Raw genomic sequence first — 26,703 nt, forward strand, 5'->3', positions numbered from 1 at the left:
ACTGTGTATTCCGATTTAGTCCTCGTGAATCACCAAGATTGACGACATCACCTCTCAAAGTCAGGGAACTTGCTCAAGGTTACCCAGTCAGAAAATGGCAAAGCCCACGTGTAAAATCCTGGTTTGGCAGGTGTCACAGCACTCACCCTACGGCATCCCACATCTCTTGACTTTCATTCAGAGACATGTGTCCTCCTTTCTTGGGATCAAATATTAGAAATGGCAGTGACCTAGAAGGTTTCCAGAACATGGAGCTTTAAGTCACTCTTTCATTTCTGCCCTCTGAACTTTGACTCTAAACTTTGACCTTAGACCTTCAGCTTCCAAAAGGGTGTGTGAATAGGCTATGAACTGTCCACAGCCAGCCTGTGGGCAGGAGAACCTGGACACACTGGCTTGTGCATCTTAGACCTCCTTCCTCTTGCTTCTGACTTGAATGCTGGCATGCTGGATTGTTGAAAGGGCTCTTTGCTCCTCTGTCATGTGCAGTTCCTGGTGACATGATCACATCTCACCTGACAGAAATATACTGGGTACCATTCCACCAAATACCAGACCCATATCGCTAAGAACTATACCTTTTTAAATGAAATAGAATAAAATAGTCCTTTAGGACCAGATAAAATATTGGCAAAGTTTTTTAAAACTTGTTTTTGTTTTGTTTTTAGACAGGGCCTTATTCTGTAGCTCAAGCTGGCATTGAACTTGAGATAATCCTCCTGCCTCAGCTAAATGCTGAGATTATAGGAATGAGCTATCTATCACATCTGTTTCTTTTGTTGGGAGTGATCTGTGGAGAGAAAGATGGGATCTTGCTATGTAGCCCAGGCTAGCTTCGAACTTACGATGCTTCTATCTTAGCCTTCTGAATGCTGATCTAGAGGCTTGTACCACCATAGAGAGCTATTGTGCCTGAGAGAAGATACTATTCTAACTTGTAAGACATGATGGTTTCTCTGCACAAACATGATTCCCACTGCCCAGGTGACACATACACATACACTCCATTCTCACCCCAAGATGCTTTACCAGCTACATGCTTTATGTTCTCTCTCTCCCTCTCCCTCTCCCTCTCCCTCTCCCTCTCCCTCTCCCTCTCTCTGTCTCTCTCTCTCTCTCCCTCCCTCCCTCCCTCCCTCCCTCCCTCCCTCCCTCCCTCCCACCCTTGGGAAAAGAGAGAAAGACTCCAGATAGGAATTCAGACAGGGTCCCAGGAAAACTCTTCCAGGACATGGACTGTCCACCCTGAAGTTTCTCTCACCCCCCAGTACACAGTGGAAAATAAAAACCTGGAATGTGACTTACAGTGGATTTTGAAGTCCTTGTACTGTCTGTCTTCAATTGCTACCACGTACAAAGCTGCCCGGTCTGGAAACATAAGCCCTCCAGGTTTCTGTTGATGAATTGTGGGGAAATGGGTCTCGTAATCTATTCACCTGACAAAGACATCACATTTTTGAACTGCACATAGAGTCACCGGACGAGCACCCCCTTGCCAGCATTTCTCACTCAGTGGAATGACAGCGTAGCTGAACATGGCAGGAACATTCCATGTTTATCCACGTGGGTTGGGGAGAATCTGAGGGGCCAGGGGAGCTCAAAGGACAAGTGAAGTATAGGTGTCAAATCAAAGAGGGACAGAGAACCAGTCTTGTGGCTCTGAGAAACCAAAGCAATCCCCTGGTACTCTGGTAGTCCTAACAAGTGAATTTCTGCTCTAACCAGAGAGGACCAAGTTAGACCTTACTATGTTATATATTCTGACAGTTGGGCATGGTGGGTCAGGGTTGATTAGTCAGTCCCCTGAAGCATCTGTGCTTTGAAGAGAGGGCCACAGGACAGGTGATCCTCTAGCTCATTCCTCTCAGAAGTTCTCCTGTTTCTCCCAGGCTGGCACACAGGCCAGGACCATTGAGTAGTGTCTTCAGAGTTGGGGGTGCTATCAGAGGCCTGACGGTAGCTCCCTCTCCTTCATGGTTAGTCAAGGCTTCATCAGACTTTATAAAGTGTGCAAGACAGCCACCAGGGCCAGCATGCAGACCACTTACCAACCACTTGTCCCTGGCAAAGATGACAGTGTTGAGCATGGACTCGTAGAACAGACAGTAGCCCATCCACTCGCTGATGATAATGTCCACCTTCTCCACTGGCAGCTCCACCTCCTCCACTTTGCCCTTAAATATGGTAATGACTAGAAAACAAGAGCCCAGAGCCATGCTGTGCAAGGACCCAGTCTGCTTTTAGGATGTGACTTACCTCATTCTCAATCAGAGGAATTGACTTGGTCATTAAAAAATGCTAAGCTCTTTGAAAGCTACTGGAGTGTTCCCCCTCATCAAAAGTACTGGACAGCTACTATGCACCTGGCTCTATGCTAAGCCTCCAGGATACACCATGTCATGTAATCTGCTTGAAGCAGTCAGCACGTTATCATCATCATCTTCTCTTACATCTAAGGAAACTGAGGTCTCAAGATGAGATGGTGGCAGTAGAAACAGAGTCTGGGTCTGATGGAATAGGACTTTAACATCGCCATGGTGCAGCCCTCTGCTCCATGTGAGGGGATCATGACAACTCAGACCCAAATTGAGCAAAGGACACTGTGCATGTTGTTCTTGGATCTGCACTCGGCCAAGGCCCTGCACTCAGTGGGTGCCCACCTAGTGTCTGTAAAGGAAGCAAACTGGTGTTTTGACAAGACCATGTACTCAGCAGACAGAGAAACCCAGGATTAAATGCTGGGTCTTCTAATTAGCTGTCTGCTTTTACACACTTGGCCATGTAACTCCATTGCAATTCCCCAAAGAATACCAAAGAACATGAGGTCCCTGTCGGAGCTGGAGGTGTTGAGATTAAACAACACCTTGTAGTGCCAGGCCTGTAGCTGAGGCTCAAGGGAAAGTGGATATGGCAAACACATTTTTTATTTAACAGTAGATGGAGGAGAGAAAGGGATAGGCCTTTCAGTGAGAAGTGACTTTTAATCCCATTGCCACAGGAGAGTGGTATTAGTTGGACTTTCCATCAGTGGACATAGAAGCACACATGGTTTTTTATACTTTGATGCACAAATGGAGAGAAAACACAACCATGGGGTGTGCTATGGCACTGGAGGGATGTTGTACCAGTTGCATGGTCCCTTCTGAATACCTTCCCTGAAAGGCCATACCTTGAAGCTCTCAAACCCTCCCTCTGTGACAGAAGCTGGGAGAATCACAAAATACCCAAGCTTGGCTAACAGAGCTGAACAGAAGCGCAGACCTCAGAGCTACAAACCAAATAAACTGTGTCTGCCTTGAATCCAAGGCAGTTAATTTCAAGTGGAGGCCCCTCAATAGCAAAAGACCAGGCCAGGGCCACTGAGTAGTGTCTTCAGAGTGAGGGTGCTATCAGTGACCTGATGGTAGGTAGCTCCCTCTCCCTCATGGTTAATCAAGGCTTAATCGGACTTTATAATGTATCCAACATTACCCATAGCTCTCCACCCTCACTGCCCACCAGGGATGCCTGTGTGCCCCACCTGGTCACCACTCATGACTCCTATCCCCAAGAAGGAAGAACGAAGTGAAGTCAGACTTCCCTAAACATTTTGGAACAAGTAGGAGAGTTGAGTGTTAAGCCTGTGGTTCTTCGTGGTCCTGAGACCACAAAGAAAGAATTTAGCTAAAAGAAGGACCCATGGCACACCTTGATAATCCCCAAGGGGACAAAGTCAAGGGCTTTGGAAAGTGCCCACACAGTTCCTAATTTACTCCTCACTGGAAAAGAGCCGCAAGCACACCCATGGCCTTCTGCCTGACTCTCGGCTTGCAAAGTCTGGCTTATTTTGCTTTGTCCACCGTTTTATGTTTAATAACCTTCCTTTTTCTTTTTGCTTTTCTTTGTAGGTCTACTAATGGCCCTTTCCTCGTGTTTATATGTAGGTGTAAAGTTTTGGATCCTTTGTTCCTTTGTAATATGTCATGGCTTCCATACAGTCAAGGATAATACCCACTTCTGCCTCTGGGATGCTATAGCCCCACTCAGCTGCTTAATGCAAGGCCTAGAATGACCTCAGAGATACTTAAAGAAGGAAACTACTTAAGGAGTAAAGGGTTTATGTTGGGCTCATGATTTGAGGACACAGACTATTGACAGGGTAACCATGGCGACAGGAACACGAGGCAGCCCATTTTGCTGCATCTGCAGGCAGGAACCAGAGAGATGAGCTGGTTCTTAGTTCACTTCCTCTCTTTATTCAGTCCTGAGTTCTATCTCATGGGATGACGCTGCCTATGGTGAATATGGATCTTCCCACACTGATTACTTTAATATAGAAACTCCCTCATAGAAATGCCCAGAGATTGTCTCCTAAGTCAAATGGACAATCAATATTAACCATTACCCATGTATGTCTATATGCGTGTATATACTATATGTATTATCTATCTATCTATCTATCTATCTATCTATCTATCTATCTACCTACTTACCTACCTAAGCTGTCTACTTATCTGCATACTTACCTATTGTAACCCATGTTGATCAGAATACAGTAGTTAATGAATAAGGCTAGTACAGGGAGCAAGGGAAGGCACCCGAGAAATATTCCATACATACTATGTCTATCAGACTAGACTAAAAGCACACATCCTCTGCTTCCCATAGCTCCATCAACAACTTGATTGGATTTAGAATCAGCATGGGACTACACCCCCAGGTGTGTCTGTGAGGGTACTTCCGGAAAGATTTAACTGAAGAGGGAAGATTCACCAGAATGTTGGCAGTCATATCCTAGGACTGGGTTCCCTAATAGTTCAACGGGAGAATGAGCACCTGTATGCATCTCCATCTGCTTCCTGACTGCAGATGCAACACGATCTGATGCGTTATTCCACCGCCAGGCCTTCCCAGCCAGGATGGAAGTTATCCTCAAATGTGAGCCAAAAACTAGTTCTTGAGGACTTTGCCACAGCCATGAGAAAAGTAACCAGACCCATATACAGTTCACCAGAGACACTCTCTGGATGTCCATAGCCAACACCTGTAACACCTCAACCTCCATGTTCAGTATCACATGCCACAAGATGTGGCCTCCTGGGACAGGGCACATATCAGTGGCTTGGAGGATGATTGGCTCTCATTAAGCATGAGGCTAGCTCATGACACTGTGTAGACAAACATACAGAGCTTTGTTTCCCTTGTCCACAGAGAGGCTCTTTGAGGGGTAGAAGCAGGCACCACTGCCCCCAAGGCTCTGAAAAACTGCAGAACCCCTTGCCCAGTCTGGACCCTGCATCACCAGGGTGGCATAAGTTCAAGGTGGGTTTGAGGTCGCTATCTGGAGCTGTGTTCCCAGACCATAAGCGTGATGGAAAGTTTGCTTGACTAGCTGCGACAGGACCCTGGCTCATAAATTTTACAGTGATTAATCATAGCTAAGTGTACCGTGGGGAGCCATTGGCTCTGACTCAGGAGCCTTTACCCTGTGGCTTCAGCTGGAAAACTAGAAAACCAGAATTTAGTTGTTCTTGTTTTTAATGGGATCTCTCTCTCTCTCTCTCTTTTATTCGCTCTCTCTCTCTCTCTCTTTTTATTTAAATGGTTATTACAAAGTAAACCAGACCAGCCTAACCTGGCGTGGGATTTCAATGTATCCATCAAAATCAGATGCCGCCCCACAGAGCCTGAAGCCATAGTCTGCCATTTAGTTTTGTTTTAATTATCTATTTAATTTAATTTTTATTTACTTACTGGGTTTTTTGTTCGTTTTGTCTTGTTTTTAGATAGGATCTCATACTGTAGCCCAGGCTGGCCTGAAATTCATGGTGTATCATTTACTAGCCTCAAACCTAGTCTAGGTTCTAGGGAACCTCCAGCGTGAGCCTCGTAAGCACTAGATTGTAGGCACTGAACCATCATGTTAAACCAAGAGCTAATTCTGTCCACAGAAAAGTGAATAAGGTCACATTCCCCAAGACAGAAAACACATTGTGAGTCAGGAAGTCCCACACATCTGTCACTGTAACCACAACAAAATCCCTGTTCATTCTCTTCATGCACTTTGCTTAGTCTCTGTTTTGGTGTCACCTACAGTTACCATTAAGCTCTTTAGACATCGCCCCATGATCCCCTCACCTAGTTGCCTATTCTAGCTCCTGTTTCTAATATCTAGCAGGGCACATGATTTTCCACAAACATTCTAAACTTCTCACATGAGTGGATAGATAAATAAACAGTTAAAACTAACAAACAAACATTAAAGATCTACAAACAAGTCCTAATTATAGGAGTAAAAAAATCATCAGTATTTGGAAAGCAGCATGAAGAGCTGTGTGTTGTTAACTTAGCCATCCTTCCAGAGACAATGTAAGTGCTTTCTTTCATCTGCCTACTAAGAGAACTAGGGTCTAGAAGAGTCAAGTTATAGACACCAAACCTGGCCTGCTGAGTCACCCTAGCAACTCACGCAGCCTCAGTTGGGCTCTTGCCCCTACCTTGTGAATGGGTACAATCGTTTCCGACCTCCCACTACCTGTGATGGTTGTGCACTTTGAGCAGCTACGTGAGAGGTGGAGAGGAGAGAAGGGAAACACCGTTCTGTCCTTCTCACCGCTGCTCATGGAAGAGGAAGGGCAGGCAGCTAGGATTGTCCAGAACTATCAATCTTTCTTGACATCAACCCATACTTTTCCTCTGCACCGTGTGTTCTGCAGCGCCCAGGTACCCAGCAAATCTCTCTCACAGATTCAGAGCCTGCATACTACAGGGGGGAAAGAAAGCATCAGAATCTTTATCTGTATATCCAATGGCACCATAGCAACAGACTCCATTAAAAGAGCAGAGGTAGGCCCTAAGTGCCAAGCAGCATAGGTGTACTGCATTCAGCAAAAATGGTACCCTGCCTTGGTCCAAATCCCTATTCAGCTAAGAACAGGGAGCTGGAGATTCCACACCTTCCCCAGGACATGTTTCCTACCCTAGCCAATTCTGGATCCCTGGAGGACTTGGGGACCAGTCTGATCAACTTGGGCTTCTAAGACCTGTTGGCTTTAGGCAGAAGCCTTTTTTTTTTTAAACTAAAGACAGCACCCGCCATGTATCCTATTAGAAGTGTATTACTGCTCTTCCTATCAAAGACATCTGAGGACTCCTCTCTGCCCCAAGCCATCCCTGGACACTGAGAAGCATTGGCGTGCCCTAGTCTGCTTAACACTCAGCATACTGTCCAAGGGTAAGTGACCTTGCAGGTCTGGCCCACACGGTCATTAAGAAAGAAATGGTACCCAGGCAGAATGGCTTCCACTGGGCTCAGGTGTCCAGAATATCACACACGCGCGCACACACACACACGCACACACACCCTCATTCTCACCCTATAACCAGACCAGAAGCCAACAAAGGACTAAGAAAAAAAATGTCCCTCATCTCAGGAGATTTACACAGATGACCCTGCACCACTGTAGGTTTTTTTGCATCCACAGATTGGGCCACCAGGGAATCAAGATTTGAAAGTCAAGTGGTGTCTGTACTGAGCACAGATGTTGTTGTCTTTATTCCCTAGGCAGCATCGTATAACAACTATTTACATAGTGTTTCCATGATGTTAGATGGTCTAAGCATGTGGAGAGGATTTAAAGTATGTAGAGGATAGGCATAAGTAACATTCAAAATCTACACAGTACAAATACTATGCTATTTTATTAACATAATATTTGCGCATGCTTGGTTCTCGGTATCCTTAGGGGGTCCCACGGACATTGAGGGACAACTTTACATTAGTCCCCCTATACAAAATGCAGGTCCTGTCCCCACAGCATGGCTAGCCTCTGCTCTAAATCTGTCAAGTCCCTGCCTCAGAGCCCTTTCTTCAAAAAAGTAGTCCTTTCCGGCTAGTGCTTGTCAATGCTTAACAATCAGATCTGAGGGAGAGCGTGGGGAAGGGGCAGTTAGGAGATGGGGATGGGCATTGAGAGTTTAGGAGACAACATATCTATCTGCTAATGCCTAGGATGTAAACCTTTCTGCTGAAGCTGACTGGGGACAGGAGATCACTCAGGGCAGGGTTAAGAGAAGAGCGTTCCAGACTGGCTGTCTGTAGCAAGCATGTGAGCTGCTCCCACACGCCTCCATGACTGTCCGTGCTAATGCACAGCAGCCCCCAGCTGCCTCGCCTGTTCTTTCTAAGCACATTCACGACGTCTAATTACGCAGTAGTCTTTGTTCACTGTTTGCGTTTGTGACCATGCATCTCTGTGAGGCTAGAAGCTTCGTGACAGCAATGACTTTCTGTTTTCCTAGTCACGTGGTTAGCTCCTGTAATACCTAGCATGGGGCCCAGCGTCTGGGACAATAATGCTTGAAAGGCCGAATCAATAAAATTACTAATGGATCATTTCTCCGCAGTTAGGAAAAGGAGAGGCAATTGCCTGAAGCGTCGGGTACAGGTTCATTCCAAACAGTTTTACGTGATTAATCTCATTTCTTCTTTTGACAGCATTATTTGTCAAGTTAATAAATGAAATGATAATAATAACAACGACTAACAGGAAGTGGCTGCTGCCTGCCCGCCAGCACTGTTCTGTTCCATACAGTGATACGCTAGAGATACTTGGCTGGATTTCCAAGGAACGACAGCGGGGTCCTTAGGATTTCACAGTACGGGTTGTGGAAACACACAAGGGCCAACTTCAAGTCACTGAAGTGACGGCATCCTTTCCTCAGATCGGTTGACTACGCCTCATGGCCTTGCAGGCTCACAGAAAGAGCTGCTACAGACTGTGCCAGCTTTACAGCAGTCACCACCATGAGGTCTGAACCACCATAGGTCCCATTTCACAGAAGAAGAAGCTGAGGCACACACAGTAACTCATCTTAGGTGACTAGCTGCATTAGCCCAGATGGATGTGAGCCAGGAGTGGTCCCATGCAGGGTCCCAAGATGGAGAAAGGCAAGCGTCAGCTCATAGGTATCCTAATGGAGTCAATGACAGGTTTTCGTGCAGGCTCACAACCGGCCTTCCATTCCAGAGCTGATCACTGTGCACATGACTGTAGGTATCCTGCAAAGACTTCCACAGTCACCACAGGATGCTTCTGAATATGCAGCTAGCATGCTGCTGGGAGCCAGGACCCCAGGCAAGGAACAAATGAGAGAATCTTAGGAGTTGGTAGTGAAGACTTAATTGAACAACATGGTTGTTTAAATGAGTAAAGAGTACATCTCTGCTAGACTTCCACCTGAGAGTCCACCAGGTAGGTAAAGGTTAGGAGACAGCACCTGCCAGCAGCCTGTGGGGAGACCACGTCCACACACAGCCATCTATCTCCCGCTAGTAGCAATGGTATATGGAATCTGCCAATGGGCTTGTGGGTACTATTATGCACAGTGTGTCTAAAGGGGCTCGGCCAAGGCCCAGTGAAGCATAGTTAGAGAGAAACTAGGAGAGAAAGCCTGGGGATATGGGAGTAGGGACAACTCTTTGGTAGTGTGAATCGAGAGAAGAGAAATAGAAAGTCAGGAGAGCCGTAGGGAGGTAGAATCCTCTTCTGGAGAGATGCTTTCGATGACTGCAGCAGCCAAAGTGCCTGGCAGTGAGGTTTTGTTAACGGAGTCATCCCGAGATGGTGCAAGCGCCTGACAGGGAACTGACTTAAGGATTATAGCAGCATCATTTGAATAACACACAGCTAACCTTTTCTGAGTACCTAGTCTATGCAAATGTCATGCTTGACGCTTGACCTAATGCTCTCTCGAGCTACGGCCTGGTGGGTGTACCTGCTGTACAGAGCAGTCTGCTCTTCACTGTGCAGAGACGCAGCAGGGTACTTCAGGGTTGGATTACAGAGACCCTCGTGTCCACGGCCACCGTGTTGTGTCAGCTACCGTAAGATCTCTTCCATCTGGGACATGTATCCTCAGGCATATGGCCAAGGTGAAGAAAACAGAGAGGTGCCTTTGGTTTTCTAGAGAGTAAATGGATGATATCTTTTTGTTCTGTTTACGGAATCACAAAACTTTAACCCCTGCCCTGTAGTCAAGCTTCCCAAATGAGGGGATTTTTTTCAGTGGCGTTTCTTCGGCCCCTCCCCCACCCCCAGTGGAGGAAATAACAATTGCTGGTGTTTAAGTCGGAGAAAAGCGGCTGAATCAGGCATGAGCCATGTGTGGATTGAGTCACGTGAAGGTGGCCCATCTGTGCAGGTGGCTTTTAGTAGGTGTGTGTCTTCATGTGCATAAACCCACCCCCAGGAGCCCCCACGGAAGTGGAGAGGGAGGAGGTATTTCGTGTGCGTGTTGTTATTTATGGTCCACCGCCCACACGGCCGACACTCGTACAACTGGTGGCGGCGGCCTGTCTAACTCATCTCCATGGAAGCACTCGAGCAGTCAAGCTGTCCTCTGTTGAGGACACATGCCAAGGCTGAGTAAGCTGGTTCAGGGGATGTGGCCTGCTGTGATGTCACCAGCCCCACCTACCTGTTCTAACTTGTAGAGAGGAAGAAATGAAGGCCACTAGGCCTGGGGCTCCCTTGTTGGGACAGTGTATTTGGGTGGGCAGGCCTGAGACATAAGGATGGCTGGAGGTTTTCGGTGACAACTGTCTAGCCTTTACAGGCCTTTGCGTCAGTTAAGCATGATACCAAACAGAGCCAAGTATGAGCGGTGACAATCCAGAGCATTAAATGAATGAGCTGGGGCTGAGCAAACTAGATGTCCCCACGCTGCTGGGAGGGGAGGCATAGATGCTGTAGGGCTCAGTATGGGATGGGAAAGCCTGAGTCAGGAGACAGTGGCCCACCCTGGCCATCCGACACAAAGGTTGAAGAGGATGACCCTCAGAGGACCATTCTGGGTGGGGCAGTGGTGCTCCAGCATGGAAGAGGTCCCTTTTAAGGTAGGGGACAAGGGTCCAGCACAGGGTGGTTGAGTGACAAAATATGCCCATGAATCAGGGGGTAAGGGACTCCGAGAGATTGGCTACATGCGGGAGGAGTGATCCAGTAAGCCAATACGTCAATAACAGGACTGTGGCTTTTCAATGTCAGAGGAAGAAGGTCTGGATATAAAAAGGGAGGAAACGGAGAGTAGGCTCATGGGGCTGGATTAGCAGTGGAGGATTCACATGAGCTCAGCTTCAGCAGCAAATGAAGATACAGATAGAAATGAGTATTGTATATGTGTGTCCACACACACTTATCACAGACATGCATGCACACATATACACATACACAATACACACATACAACATATACATATATACTATACATATATGTAACACACACAAACATACACCACACACACATATATCAAACACATCCAATGCACATACATACATACACTTATATCCCATACATACTCAGCCCTCCACTCTGCAATGACACAGCCTGACACCCTAGAGCTAAGGAGCATGTCCAGCCCTTTCTTAGTTTCTGGTTACTATTGTCTATTCAAGGACCTTGGGTACATGGCCAGTGGAAGATAGAGGCAGATGAAACACAGGATGAGCCTGTAACAGCTGGAACTGGAAAATCAGAATCTAGGAGAAAAGGGGAAAGTACACAGATGCTCTCAGAGACCCAATCAGGGATGGTTGGAGCATCGAAGTACTGATAGGCAGATAAAAGCCTCCGAGTACGGTATGGGTGTGCAGTAAAAGCATTGCTAACTAATAAGTAAAAATGTGAATAATTATAAAGAGAAATGATAACAAGATGATAGATGATGGACAAACAGATCGATGATAGAAATGGATGATAGATGATTGATAGATGATGGATGATAGTCATAGACAGTATAAATAATGTATTTATATGTATATAAAGTATTAGAAGGTAATGAAAGACACATGGTAGAGAGGGGCGATACATAGAAAATAGACACATGATAGACAGAGTATATAGATAGATGATAGATCCATAGACAGACACAGAGATAAGATAGACAGACAGACAGACATAGAATATATAGATAGGTGATATATAGATAAATGATAGACAGAGAGATAGACAGACACAGAGAGAAATGAGAGAGAAAGAGAGAGGGAGAGAAAGAGAGAGAGAGAGAGAGAGAGAGAGAGAGAGAGAGAGCACATGGAGAATGGAATGTTTAGGGATTTCAAAGTACCTCCCACAGAACTAACTTTCTCCAAATACATTGTGACAATAGCAAGAAGAGAAATTATTTCAGCCAGTAGCAAAAGAAATAAAAAAAAGTACAGGGGAAACGCAGACCCCTGAGTTCGGGAGTCACATACACAGAAGGAAGCCCACAGAAGAATGGTCCAAACACAGTGGAAGGCCCCTGGGGCCGAGGAGTGACCCAGGATCCCTCCCAGCAAATCTGTCTCTGTGTCTATCTATACTCACCCCTGTTCCTACTTCCAGGACTGTGGATGCAGGAAGAAGAGCTCAGGCCAGTGCTCTGACCCCTCCCCTGCTCAGGCCAGTGTTCTGACCCTTCCCCCTTTGTCCCCACCTGTCCTTGCCCCATTGTCCACATCTGCTAACTGGAAAGAATCACTTGCCTATTCAGAAGGATGGAGAAGGGACTGAGGGGAACCTGGGAATGGCAGCCAGGCTGTGTCAAAGAGTGTGACCTAGTTACCTTTTTTTCCATACATAGAGAAGACACCTGCTCTCCCTCTGTCAAGGTCAAGTGCTTTTTAGAAGAGACTTGTGTCCAATCCCTGATGAGGGAACTAAGTGTTGATAGATATCTAGCCGTAGGTCAGAGGTCAGAAGTCAGAGATCGGGATATCTAAGTAATGTTTGCCCTGCTCAGTTTGAGGGCATTGCTCATAGCCATAACAGCTACTACCTAAACAGTGTCCCAGCCTTGCACGTGTTGCCAACACCTTCCCTTCCCTTCACTCTGCTTCCTTCTCATCCAGCTAGATTCTGCTACAGCTTGAAATGGCTGATGCGTCCCCAAAAGCCCACATTTCAAAGGCTTGGTCTCCAGGGTAGCGTTAATGTAAGGTGGTGGACCATTTAAGGGGTTGAGTCAAGTGCAACATCCTTAGGTCATTGGAAGCATGGGCTACTTCTCTTGGAGCCCTGAGATCTTCAAAATGGGTGTCTTAAAAGAAGCAAGCCTGCCCCTCAAGCATCCTTCCCTCTGCTTTCTTGTTCTTATTTTTACCTCTGAAACAAAACTACAAACTTCCTCATCGCAGATAGTTGGCCTCCGGTATTTCATTCCGGAAACAAAAGCTGACAAAACCACACTGCGTCATCAATTTATTGTCATTGTTTTCTGAGGCCTCCCTCAAGCTGTTGTGTCTTCTCATCAAAGCCAGGCTGCCTTCAGCTTTCGCCACACAGGCAAGCCAGCATGCATAGAAAGAGAAAAGCCAGAGAACAAAGAGAATCCGGCCCTCAGCACAGAGCGGGTCCACAGCTCGCTCAGAGAATAGCACTTTTCCCAGCAGTCCCCACTACTTCAGGGAGCCCTCGGAAGAGCACCCAGCCTCTCTTCTCCCTTCCCTCCCTCCCTATCTTCTCTCCCTTGCATTCACATCACCGAACAAATAAAAACAACAAACTAGAGGCCTTGGGCCACCAACCACCTCCATCTAGATGATTCCATTATTGTCTAGCCTGTCCCTACTCCATGAGAAAGGTCACTCCCTCCCCTAGGATCTGCAGCGAGTCCTTCAAGGTCCATATCTCTGTTGAGTCACACACATTCTCCCAGCTCCATTCCCTCCCTTGACCCCTATACCCTCTGTAGCTACTACTTCATTTTTTTTCTCTCCATTCTCCATTACTGAAAGAAACATCACATCGCTGCCTCCCCTAATCTTATTCTAACTGGACTCTGGCCCCTGCTGCACTGAGCACTCATTGGTGACTGCCAATACCTACCATGTGGCCAAATCCCATTGCTTCTTCTCTGGCATTATCCTGTCTCACCTCTTAGCACTTCCTGGGCTGCTCTTGAATATTCACCAACCTCCCAGACAACATCTTCTTGGTTCCTTTGCTAGCCCTTCCCCCCTGCAGAATGTCCAAGTAATGACTGGCCAATCATCCCTATCTTTGTCTTCTTTCTTTACTCCTAATGGTTTGAGTAATATCACCATGTTGATGAGCGCAGATAGAAGTCTCTGGAGACTCCTCCTGGAGTCCTAGACACATAAATTCAAGTCTTCCTCAACATATCCACTTGGGTACCCAAAGTGAGAGACCTCAAACCCATCACAGGTAGTGAGCTCTTGGTTTCTCTTTGGCTCCCACTGCCCCCTGTGAGCCCTCTGCCTGCAGACAGCCACCTTTAGTCTGTGGCTCCCCACACTTTCTCTCCAACTCAGCAGCAGTAGGTGTTCTGGCCTCTGCTTCTGAGGCTAAGACACCGCTCATTTCTCTCCACCTCTATGGCTACCTCTCGTGCCACACACCTCTCTCTCTGAAACCTCCAGAAGCACGTTTGTGATATTTGTGTCTGCAACCTATCCCAATGCATCTGCCATCAGCAAGACTCCTCTTTGCTTACAAACCCTCCAAACCATCTCCTGACCTGAAGAAAGAAACTCAATGGAGTCTGAGAGTAGGCTGTGATCACTGGCTTCCCTCTCTCATCCCTTCCTTCTCAGTGCTGTGACTATGGGCCTTTTGTGCCCTGAGCATGCCCAGGATGTGTCCAATCCTGCCCACAGTTCTCTTCCTCTGAACTTGGTACCTTGGGTTGAGCATGGCCTCAAGAGTTCATGTGCAGGAGGATCTTTACTTAGTTTCTGAGTGTGACAACGTAGGGCATGGAGCCCAGCAGAATGCCGGGTGATGGGAACATAGTACCAGCAAATGGATTAATATTGCTCTCAAGGGAAGGAACAGTCATGCCGAGAACAGGGTTTTGGCCTCTTTGCCCTCCCACATTTCTATTGTGAGTTGAAGCAGTACAAATCTCCTACCAGATACAGCCAGCCAGTCTGGGACTTCCAAGCATTCAGAATGGTGAGCTAAATGAAACATCTTTCCTTTATAAATTTCACAGTCTCAGATTTTCTGTGATAGCCACAGAAAACAGACAATTGGTCAGCCTGTTTCCTTCATGTTCTTCAAACTTGAACATAAATGTGCTGGTCAGAGGGCATACAACCTAACACTGAGTGACAGGTCTCCAGCAACCTCACCACCCAAATCACCAGAAAAGAGTTGTGACTATGTGCTTTTCTCTGACTGGCCACTGCTTTCTTCAGCATCTGTAATTCTCCTCCCTACTGGAAGGAGCCGTAGTGAGTCAGAGACCTACTTGTCATAGTCCTTGCTCTGTCCCCAGAGCCAGGCTCATGGTGACACACAGAGAAGTTCGTGAAATGAATTATGCTCCTGCCTTTCATGGAGTCTGCAGCAACTGGGTCAAGCAGCAAACAGCACAGGTGGCAGGCAGAGGCCACACCAAAGTAGGTCTGTGACCTATTTTGAAGTAGTGTGTAGTGGGAGGGCCCCATGGTGCCTGGTCTCTCGGGTCAGACCCATGGGGACATCTGGCATCTTACAGGGGAACAGAAGAGCTCTGAGGTACAATAGGAAGTGTATCCAGGGCATTCATCCTTATAGGATAAGAAGGCTAGGCAAGCCAACTCTCCATTGCCCAGGTTCTCAGCTTCCTGTTCCACCCTGCTCCCAGGCCTGCCAATGAACTGAACCCACTTCTCTCAGGAATGCCTATCCCTTCAGGGTCCATCTACCCCAGTCTTTGTAACTCTGTGTGGGAGCCTCATCTTTTGGAATTGACCTTGCCCCAGCCACTGTACCCAGCTACCTTAGCCCCATTGTCCCTGCCAGCCCTGCCTCTGTTCCAACCCACTCCTCACACTGTGGCTTCTGATCTTACCTGTCACTCTCCTGACTCTACCTCCACCCAGCACCAGGTATGTTCCCATCATGCCGAGTGCCCTGTAGCCCAACGCTGAGCATAGGACACAGCAACTATAGTCAGTCCTGCTGATGGAGAAAGATTCTGAGGAGGTGGCCTAGTCAGGGACCCTTACAGGTCTTAGCATACTCAAGATGGGCCTCTGAGGGAGAGGGCTGGGAAGGTCACAGATTGTGGGATGGGAAGAGAACACATCTCTCCTTGTGATTGGAGTCCAGCCTGAGCAAGGCGTCTCTCCCCAACACAGCCTGATGTACAACAATCTCCATCAATACCGAGGCTTGTGCCCGACATTCTAGACAATACCCCTGGACAGGCGACAGAAGAGGATTGGGGGGGTGGGGAGGGTGGGGAGGGTGGTGAGAGAATGAAGAAGAGGAAGAGCATCAACTGCTACCTTACAGACTTGGCAGACTACAGCTGGGCACAGCAGAGGGCATGGTGACCAGGACTTAGTTACAGGCTGGGCTGCCTGAAAGCTAGGGTGGGGCAGATATGACCTGACCAGGCAATGTCATACTCCAGGGAAAAAATTGTGTGAGCTATCCCTCCCCCAAACCACATGTTCTGTGCTTTCTCCTTCTCTATATGCTACCTGAACTGGAAAGTGCACCCCCCTAACGCACCATATGGAAAGACTCAGAGGTAGGCCTTACCATTGTCCAAGTGGTTGGCCTTAATGATCTTCTCCGAGTAGTCAGAAATACTGGAACATTCGATCTAGAAAGTACACAGAATGAAAGAGATGGGGATTTAAAAAAACACAGTTGGCTGCTAAACTCTAAGCCTTCAAAGTCTCCAAAGGCTCATGGGAAAAACCCCAGCACATGACACTCCTGGGAAGCAATGGGGCCTAGTAAGAGGAAGTTAGGTAATTGGAGACATGACCTCAGTTCCTCCTCTTCTTCCTCTCTTGGCTTTCCGGCCTCCATGAGGGAAACAGCTTTTCTTTACCAAATGATCCTACAATGATATGCTGCTCACTACAGGCTTGGCAACAGGACCAACAACCATATCAAGACCTCTGAAACCGAGTCAAAATAAACCTCAACTAAATAGTTGGGAAACTGTTGATATCCAGAGAGACTCATGATCTTGGCCACAGCCAGACAATAAAACTGTGGTAGCTAGAAAACTAAAATCTGTCCCCTCTAATCCTGTGGCCATTTTATTAAACTGGCTACTTTGCCTAGAGACCTAGAGCCAGCTGCAGAGACCCTGTGTCTATGCTGGAGACTAAGGAGTAGCTGACTGATCTCACCATCCTGCAGAGAGGGGAATGAAAAAAACGGCAGAACAGACTAACCCTCTGAGGAAACGTGAGGGGTCACATGAGCCTCCCTCTACACCCTATCACTAAGTCCTGCCTGGGTAAAGTGGGCATGTTTTTGAACAGGAAGTTCAGAACAGTTCTCTGGGCTGGTCTTAAGCTTTCCTTCCACCAAGGAACAGACACACACACACACACACACAAGCTAACTCTGAACACTTGAGCAGATGTGGGTAGGTACCCTAAAGGCCCCTGTGTTGAAGGCTCAGTCCTTAGCCTGGTGGTGCTACTGACACTGGTGGAACCTTTAAGAGGTAGTGGGAGGAAATTAGGTCACTGAATTCATGTCAAATGTAATATAAGGACTCTATGCCCTTCCTCTTCCTTTCCTTTTATCCCTACACCAGGAAGTGAGCCCAAACCAAGGAACCAACTGACCATGAAATGGAACCTTTGAAACTGTGAGCCAAGCAAAACCTTCCATCTTTTGAAATTGATAGTCTCAGGTATTTTCTTATAGTCACTAAAGCTGACTCACATAACCCTGCTGTGAACTCTTCATTTGTCTGACAATCTATTCTCTTTTTCCTGGAACTCTTTTTTTCAAGATCCCAAAATACTCTAGGAAAGGACTAAAGTTTTTGAGAAATAAATTTACCATCAGCTGAGAGCAGGGCTTCATGGGAAGGGATGGAGGTTAAGACCCATTCTAGAGGTTAGAAGCTTAGAATGCGTTGTCAGAGGATTCTGGGAGCAGAAGGACATTTCCCAAGATCTATTCTGCTGCTTTGCCTGGCTCTCTGACAAAGAGGCCTGAGATTAAGGCCCTGGGTCTTGAGAAGGGTCTGTAGTGGTTATGGCAGAAGGTCACTTCGGGGGTGGGGTGGTGGTTACTGATCACCTCTGCTAACATCCAGCTTTAGGGTTGGAAACAGCTAAGTGGGCAGCTAAGTGAGACCTAAGGGACAGATGCCACCAGTTGTGCTCCACTCCAGGAGGACCTACCCTTCCTTGGTTGTCAGGCCCTTAGCTTTCAGATTTCATCACCCTGTGGGCAGTGTTCCTTTCCTCTTCTCCTTCTTGCCACCCTGTTACCCTGTGCTTGTGTGGCTCCCAAGGTTAGCCTCTAAGAACACAGCATCCCCAGGTAGTCAGTTGGCCACATCCTAACCACCTCCCAGGCCTCTTGCAATAGGCTGTGGTCCCTTTCAGGTAGTTGGATGAGGGTGAGCTGAGTCCAGGGCCAGCATACATACAGAGCACCTACTCTGGGGAACCCACAGGCCAGACTGTGGGCCTTTGCTCTTCTTTTTCCTTTTTGGCTGTCACCCTTTCCTCCCCTTCCTCCGTTTCTATTCTCTTCGGTTGCGTCATTCTGTTTTCCTCCAAGTCTCTCTAGTGTGTTTCTCACCTCGTATCTACCTCCTCATGTGTTTCTGCTCCACTTCCTGTCTTTGACCATGACTTCTGGTGTACCCCATGACCTCCCTCCCTCCCCAGAGGAGTAGACTGTGGTCGAAGGAGAAGCCCGGGACAGGAACAACTGACGCGCTATTGAGAAAGAAGCTGGTTAAGCCTGGCAGGGCCAGAGCCACTCACAACAGGCAGACTGTGCCATGTGACCACTGGGAAGCACCAAGCAGGAGCCCTGGTAGAAACTTATCTGTAGTCCCTGATAACACAGGATCCAGGGATAATGTCCCCTGCTCAGCCCCACCAAGGTTGGCACTAACTTAGGTCTCAACCCTGCAAGGGACAGTGTAGGGTCACCAGATGGACTCAAGGCCTCTGAGAGTCATGACATCTGGGTTCCACGCTGATGAGGAAGTTTGAGAGAAGGAAGTCTGAAACAAGGAAGGGGCGTGGCAATGATGGTGATGGTGCTGCTGTTGATAGCGATGGTTGTGATGATAGTGATGGTGATAGTGATGATGGTGATGATAGTGGTGGTGGTGGTGGTAGTGATAGTATTGGAACTGCACTGTGATTAACTTTCTCTGCTCCTCTAGCAAGAAAGATGCACTGAGGCTGGGGAGGTAGCTTGGTGGTATGACACTTGCCTAACACGTGCAAGGCTCTGGGTTCCATCCCAGAACACCTTTTATAAAAATAGAAAAAGAGGTATGGTAGCTCAGGGCAGGTCTTTGTAGGAAGGTCCAGAGAAAGCCAGAGGCTGGGACCACTCTGCAGAAGCCAACACAAGAGGGAGTGACATGCTTACCCCAAACACCTTCTTGGCCCCTGCTTTGGCAGCAAACATGGAAAGAATCCCTGTGCCACTCCCAACATCCAGAACCACTTTATCCTTGAACACGTGCTTATTATGGTACATGGAGTTCCGGTACGTGAGCGTCCTCACTTCATCCTTCAGCATTTCCTGCAGTGGAAGGAAGAAAAAGGTACGGTCAGGGGACTCATGGCATCTGGGAGCACATCTGGATAATAGGCAACTGAATCATCCCAGTAACACTTTCTGGAACCACCGACATTGCTGGGTCTTCTTCACTTCTAGTCCTATGCGAAACTATGGTTAGGACAAGGACCAGGCTGTTTTAAGGCCTTGGATCACCTGGGAATGCAGTAGGTGAGGCAGCACAAGGATAAGCTAAGGAGTAAATGAGCCAATAATCCAAAATGCTTGGAACAACATCCAGTACACAATAAGCATTTCACAACTTAAAAACCGCTGACTACTGATATTAAAATCCTCCCCGGGAACAGCCTGGCAATTTGGATGGAAGCAGACCTTCCAGCAACAACTCATCACCAGGGAGCCACAGGAGCTGGTTTGCAGAGACATCTTCACAGCAAGAGCCAGTCAACATCCACGCCTTCCTCACCTCACTACCTTCTTCCGTTTATGGATGATGGGGATGCCTTCTTCATGGGGTTCACAGGATGGAGTAAAACAGATACCCAGCACGTGGCAGGCAGCAGACAACACTGACTGCTTTGGGGGCAGTTTGGGACAATGTTGGGGAATTATATAACGAGGTGTGACACGGGACTCATATCCTACACCCACGATAGCCATGAGGCTTGCTTCTGTTCTGGGGCTGCTACAAGACTTCCTTGTTGGGAAGGGGGTGGACATTCACCGGAGAACTTCCAAAGATGGAATCACAGTGTCAGAGGCAGGTCTGTCTACAAGGTCTCAGCCTCAGCTCCTCCCCTGGAAATAACCCTTGGACAAATGAATAGGCCTCCTCCAGGAGGCTTCATTGGCTAAGAGCACTTCAGCTCTCAGCCAGCATCAGTGATGTGCAGGCTACTCGGGGTGTCTGGGGCTGGTTAGCGATAGACACTGGGCTGGAAGGTAAAAACAAATAACCGGAAGCATCTCTTGGTTGCTCCCTGCCCCTCCCTCCAACACTTGTTGATGTTCATTTGTTTTCAATTTGTAGTTCAGTCTGACCAGGAACCCACAGTGCAGCCCAGGCTGGTTTCAAACTCTCAACAGTTCCCTGACTTCACCTCAGCTCTCAAGTCCTGGGATTATAGATGGAATGCACAAGTACTTACTTCTTTTTTTTAATTTGATATTTTGTTTATTTACATTTCAGATGTCATTCCCTTTCCCCAATTCCCCTCCCTAGAACCTCCTATCCCATCCTCCCTCCTCCCTTACACTTTTATACTATTTTGATTACATGCATGTATTAAGGTCAGTTCTAGTTTGAGGGTCTAGCAATACAATAGATGCAAATAGTCTAGGAACAAGCAACACAATAAACACAAATAGTCAAAGGAAAAGCAAGGCATTAAACCCAATTACATGAACACTCCCATGGTCACTGTTTCTAAGGGCTTATCAGGATGACCAAAGTATCTGAGCCTACTTCCCTGTTCTATCCCAAAGTCATTTTCATGTCTGAAGCCTGCTTCCTTGTTCTAGCCTAAAATTTAAATTCCTGTCTGAAATTACTTCTTTGTTCTAGCCTAAGATTTAGATTCCTACCTGGAATTACTTCTTTGTTCTAGCCTAATGTCAGATTCCTGCCTGAAGCCTACTTCCTTGTCCTTGGCCAATGTCATATTTCCTGCCAAGCAGCCCATTTCCTTGTCCTTGCCCCATGTCAATTCTTGCCAAGCAGCCCCAAAGGCTCTCTGCCTCTCCCCCTTTTCTATTTCATTAACAGGACTGAGCCTGTCTTAGGGCCTTCTGACAAGAGTATCTTTCTTACCCATCATGGAATATGCATTATAAAAAGCAATGTACTTCTGTCTTAGGTTGGTAAGGCTCTGTGCAAAATCTTATCAGTCTTTGGCTTGCCAGCCTGCTAATTTAATAACTGTCTAGGGGTCCATTTTCAGGTTCAAGCCATGTACTTGGCTGCCAACATGTTGATGTTGTTGAAGAAAAAATAGCTTGCAAGTATTGGAAGAAGTGAGTCAGGCTTTAAGCAGAAGCAAGAGGGTAGTGGGCTTGATTATTGCTGGTATAACAGCTTTAATTACATTAATTGCTAGCACCACTGCTTCTGCAAGTGCCGTGACACAAGAAGTTAAAACAGCTACTTTTGTTAATCATTTGGCAAAAGCTGTTACTAGTGTGTTCAATATACCAGAGGATTTAGATAGGCATTTGGAAGAATGAATTGATGCTCTTTATCAAATTACTGGAAGAAAGATCAGAATTTAAGGGTAAGGAGCCATCTTGAGTGTCGTGCCAAATACCATTGGATTCATGTTAGTTCTACAATTTACAGTGGTAGTCATTATAATTAGGAAGAAGTTTAATGACACGTACAGTGTATTTGGCATAATTCTAACACCTCTTGGGATGTTTTAATGATACATAGGGAGCTTATGAATTTCAAGAATGCTACTCTGCTGACCATTGATGCAGTAGATACTGCAGATACAATTACCCATGGCCTGAGGTCAGTATTTTTATTTTAGTCAAGCTTCAAAAATGGCATATATAGCTTGATCATGCTAGCCCTTTTTGTCCTGGGAATACTTTTATTCTTGCCCATTGTGTTAAAGCTTTTCTTCAACAAATACCTGCTTCTATCTACTCACCTGCTCCAGGCCCTGTCTTAACCACAACTGTCCCAAAGGGACCCATGGGATGGAGAGAGGATCAGTGTTCAGGGGCACTTTGAGGTGGTAGAGAGTTGGGCATCTCTGCTCTGCCACTTCTGAAAACAAGAACTAAATTACAGGGCTATACCTGTCCCACTAGTCCCCAGCCTGGCCAAGTTACCTCGTGTATCCCAAAGTGAGCATATGAGTCGAAATAGTAATCTCTCGATGTCATCTCCTCGGGGTTCAGCAGCTTGGACATCTTGCCCCGTCCTGGGCAGCTGGGCTGAGTGGACACATGGTGGACACATTGCACAGGCTTGGCTGGAATGACAGGCTGAGGGGGCTGAGGGGGGGCACTGCTCACCTGAAGGGAGAGAAGATGCCCAAATTAGTCCTGCTTCTGAGATTTCCATTCTTCTCCCCTCCCTCCTCCACCAGCCCAGCACTAATTGGTAATTACTTTTTGACCGCATGACTGACAGCAGCCTATTGATGCTCCAAACAGACCCTGACTGACCTTGGGGTTCCAGCTCTTACAAACTGTGTGGTTTAAACAGATCTGAGTCTCAGTTTCCATATCTGTCAAATGGGGAAACAATACCATCCTTTAGCAGGACCAGAAGGAAACATTCAGCTAAGGGAAGGATGGATGTGTGGGGAAGACAGGAGGTGAAGCTGGCTCTCAAACAGCAGTGGTTTGGGTGTGGCTTATCCATAAAGGCTCACATAGTTAAAGCTTGCTCTGCATTGTAGTGAGGTGAGAGGAAGAGGAATCTTTAAGAGACAGAATGGCCAGGTCACAGGGGACATGCACATGAAAGTAATTAACCTCAGAGTGGGTCTCTATGGAAAGCAAGTCTTTTCTCTCTCTGTCTCTGTCTCTCTGCCTTTCCCCTCCCTCTGGTTTTTAAGACAGAGGTCTCAGTGTAGTCCTGGCTGTCCTGGAACTCCCTCTGTAGATCAACCTGGCCTTGAACTTAGAGATCTGCCTACCTCTGCCTCTCAATGTTGGGATTAAAAGCATAAACACCGGCAGCCCTGCCTCCCCCCATCCCGACCTGCTGTTCTCTTTTTCAAACTTGTATGTTCCTGCTGTCAAGAGGCTGTCTTCAGAGCAGAAGATAACACCATGCTCTTGAACCTTCTGACCCACAGCTAAAGAAATCTTTTTCTTTATAAAGTACCAGCCTTGGGTATTTTATTACAGCACTGGAAAAATGTCCACTACATTAGTTATACAATGTCAGGTGATGTCACTAACCACTCCACTCTGTGCCTTAGAGAATAAAATATCCCATATGTCTTAAGATGGCACTGAACATTAGACAAATTGGAATTTTTTCAAAGAACCTAGAAAAAGGCTGGGCATGTAGTAAATGTTCATTAAATCAAATCAAATCTCATGGACAGGAATGAGCTTGGAAATGAAGCCCCTGAGTCTATCTTACCCACTACATCATACTAGGCTACAGTCAGATTTGCTACCCTCAAATTTGACCTTGAGCTTTGGCACCAGAACCTCTTGTCAACTACTGCTTCTCTGGGTCTTCATCCTGATGGCTATGCCCCAACCACTGCTGCTTGGTCTTCACTCCTCAGGCTAAGGGAGGAGGGAGATAGAGGTCAGAGGTCTCCCAAATGAAGTGTAGTAATGCCAGAGGATGGACTGTCTCTAGAATGTGCACACTTAGATGCCAGGCACAGAAAAGGCCTCAAAGCAAGACACACACTAAAAAATACCAAGACGAATAGCCAAGCGGGTTTTGCCAAAGGCTGATTTTCTTCAGTTTGGAATCAGTCCTGATTCAGGGATTCCTGACTCATGGATGTGTGACCTTGGGAAGTTGTATATCACCAGTACGTCTCTGTTACCTCCTCAATAAATTCAGAACCTAATAAAACTTCCCGAGGAGCAAGAGAGATAGCTCAGGATATAAAGGGCCTTCAGCACCTATTTTACATTGTAGTTTATGAATGTAAATTTCAGGCACAACCCTATCACTGGGGAGATGGAGACAGGGGATTCCCGGGCTTGCTGGCTAGAGGGTAGCATAATGAGTGAACCGCAGCACCCAGAGAGAAACCTCAAAAAACAAAGTAGATGGCTTCCAGGGAATGACATGAGGTTGATCTCAGATCTACAAATACAGGTACATTTGTATGTGCATGTACAGGCACAGGAGCTTGATGTGTGTTTGTGCTCACACACACATGAGAAAGAGAGAGGGGGAAGAAGGGAGAGAGAGGGAGAGAAGGAGAGAGAGAGAGAGAGGGAGAGAGAGAGAGAGATTCTCTGAAAGAATAGTCAAAGCACCAGAATCAGTTTCTCAGTTTCTCTTAGCACTGGACATCAGTATGGTGTATATACAATAAGGGCATCACTATTGTTGCTTGTATTATTACTACCATATGGATCATATAAAAACACATACACACATGAATGTATGTATGAATGTATGTATGTATGTATGTATGTATGTATGTATATGTATATGTATACACACACACACACACACCTACATATATATAATTTTCCTGTCTAAATTTGTCTCTCCGAGAGATGAGATGATCTGGATCATCTCAGACTTCTAAGTCAAGGGGAAAAGTGACCCCTGGAACCGAGCAGATAGAGAAACACAGGCGACACCACACCACTCCTACATGAGACAGAGCCTGAAGACTGTCCTGTGTCTGAGATGAGACAGGAATGAACTGCACGGGCCAAGGGATGTGCCCCATTCTCTCGGTGCCTCTGGGCTGCCACCTCTAGGAAACAGCAGACTTCCCAGTGTAGCAACAGAGGCCTTTGGGTCGAGGAGAGGCCATGCTGGCTGGCAAGTGGGCCTGCCTCATTATAATGCTGCAGGTGTGTCCACCCTCTGCTTGGGATGTTGGTCACGGTCTCTGGAAGGCTAAAAATAGATCGTGTCAATTGCACACTCCCGTGCAGGCTGCAGAGTCACCTCCAGAGCTGAAGACAGCTGTGCACACAGTTGACCCCAGTATTGACTCCATTTAAATACATTAAGGAGAGAAAAACTCTTAGCTGGTGCAGTCACTTGCGTGTCAAGGTCATGGGGCTTCCAGCACCCTTCATCTGTCATTCAGTACTGAGTGCAAGGACGTTGTTTTCCTTGGAACTCTCTGGCTTTCTATCTTCACAGTCAACATGGGAGGTCGCTTCTACATGTCACACATTGCACAAGGCAATGGGATGAGTGACTACTTGGCCAAGGACAAAGGAAGGGCATTGAATTAAATAGTTACAAGTCCTGAGGACAAAGAGGTGATCAAGGCTGGCAAATAGTCCCAAAGGCCGCCCATCAGCCCAGCTCAGTCTTCTGCAACACAGACTTGTGCTCTGCCCCTGGACTGACAGGTATGCCCTTCTCACGGTGGCCTTGAATTCCTGAGCATTAAGCTACACAAGAGTTGCTTTGAATTCTGGAGACAACTGCTGAACGCCTGCTGCTCTGAGGCACTGTATAGAAGAAATGGATCTGGGGGGAGGCGTCGCCCAGAGATTCTGCTTTCTAGACTCTGAGACCTTTAGCATCCTCCCCAGAGGCTTCAATAGAGCACGCTCTACAAAAAAGCCTCAAACACAAAAGAGGTGAATTCCCTTCGAGTGGGAGTCAAAATCCTAGCAGAGTTGGCTATGCCAGGAGCAGGGAGCTTTGTCAATGGGTTTTAAAAGGTACAGGTGACAGGGGTGAATTCTGAGAGGAAGAGAGGTAGTTAGAGCAAAAAGGACAGGGGGTGGGAAGGTGGTGAACTTGATGGGGGAGAGGATGTTGAGATAGCAGAAGAGTCTACTGAGAAAAGGTCATGCTCAGGCTAAGAGGGTGGAATTAAATACAGTAGACAATGGGGAGCCGTGCCCCATGCATGCAGGGTCCCAAGTCCAGGGTTCGAACACCGCTTTTGGAAACTAAATGCGATCGTAGAGTGTAGGAGGGAACAAGGAAGAAAAGGGTATCCATGACAGATTAGGAGGCTATTTTCAAAGTCCAGTTAAGAAATAATGAATATGTGAACCCCTGGGGTATTTGGAGGGGCTGCCTGCCAGCGCAGCACAGAAATAGAACCTATAGGGTTGGCAATTGGCAGAACATGGGGGAAGAGACAGAAGCTGGAAACCGAGATGCCGTCCACATTTCAAGCCTGGATGAGTAGGAAAATAGTGGTGACATTAACAGAAATAAGCAAGTCAGCAGGAAGAGCAGACTGGGGCGGGGTAAATAATGAATCTCAATTCGGATATGTGGAGTTTGAAATGCCATCGAGCCGTGCAAGAAAAGATGTCAAGCAAGCGGATACGAAGGAGGTTCCAGTCAATAAACACCTTCTCCAAGACAAAAAGGCACACCCTAACACATGTGGCAAGGAAAGGTTAATGTGTGCTTACGAAGAGAGCGCTGACAAACCAGGAAGAAAGAGATGGACACCCCAACTTAATGGGGAAGAAGAAGCGTCTCACCTGCCCCTGCACAAATAACGACCAGCAGCAAATTAACACACAGCTTAAAAGCTGGGATTCC

The 26,703-nt window shown here is 47.0% G+C and overlaps 1 protein-coding gene across 1 annotated transcript in view; it reads right to left on the reverse strand.

The window, feature by feature from the left end:
* The window catches only part of Prmt8 (protein arginine methyltransferase 8), a 79,277-nt gene that overhangs the window by 20,139 nt on the left and 32,435 nt on the right, over positions 1-26,703 (reverse strand). Inside the window, exons 2-6 of the mRNA XM_028754529.1 lie at positions 22,341-22,526; positions 19,353-19,508; positions 16,518-16,581; positions 2,049-2,191; positions 1,306-1,393 (exon numbers count right to left, since the gene is read on the reverse strand). Of these exons, the coding sequence (XP_028610362.1) occupies positions 1,306-1,393; positions 2,049-2,191; positions 16,518-16,581; positions 19,353-19,508; positions 22,341-22,526 (637 nt within the window). The remainder of the gene's footprint in view (positions 1-1,305; positions 1,394-2,048; positions 2,192-16,517; positions 16,582-19,352; positions 19,509-22,340; positions 22,527-26,703) is intronic.

This window comes from Grammomys surdaster, unplaced genomic scaffold (assembly GCF_004785775.1).
Source record: "Grammomys surdaster isolate TR1022 unplaced genomic scaffold, NIH_TR_1.0 126013, whole genome shotgun sequence".
In the NCBI taxonomy this organism is placed as follows: Eukaryota; Metazoa; Chordata; class Mammalia; order Rodentia; family Muridae; genus Grammomys; species Grammomys surdaster.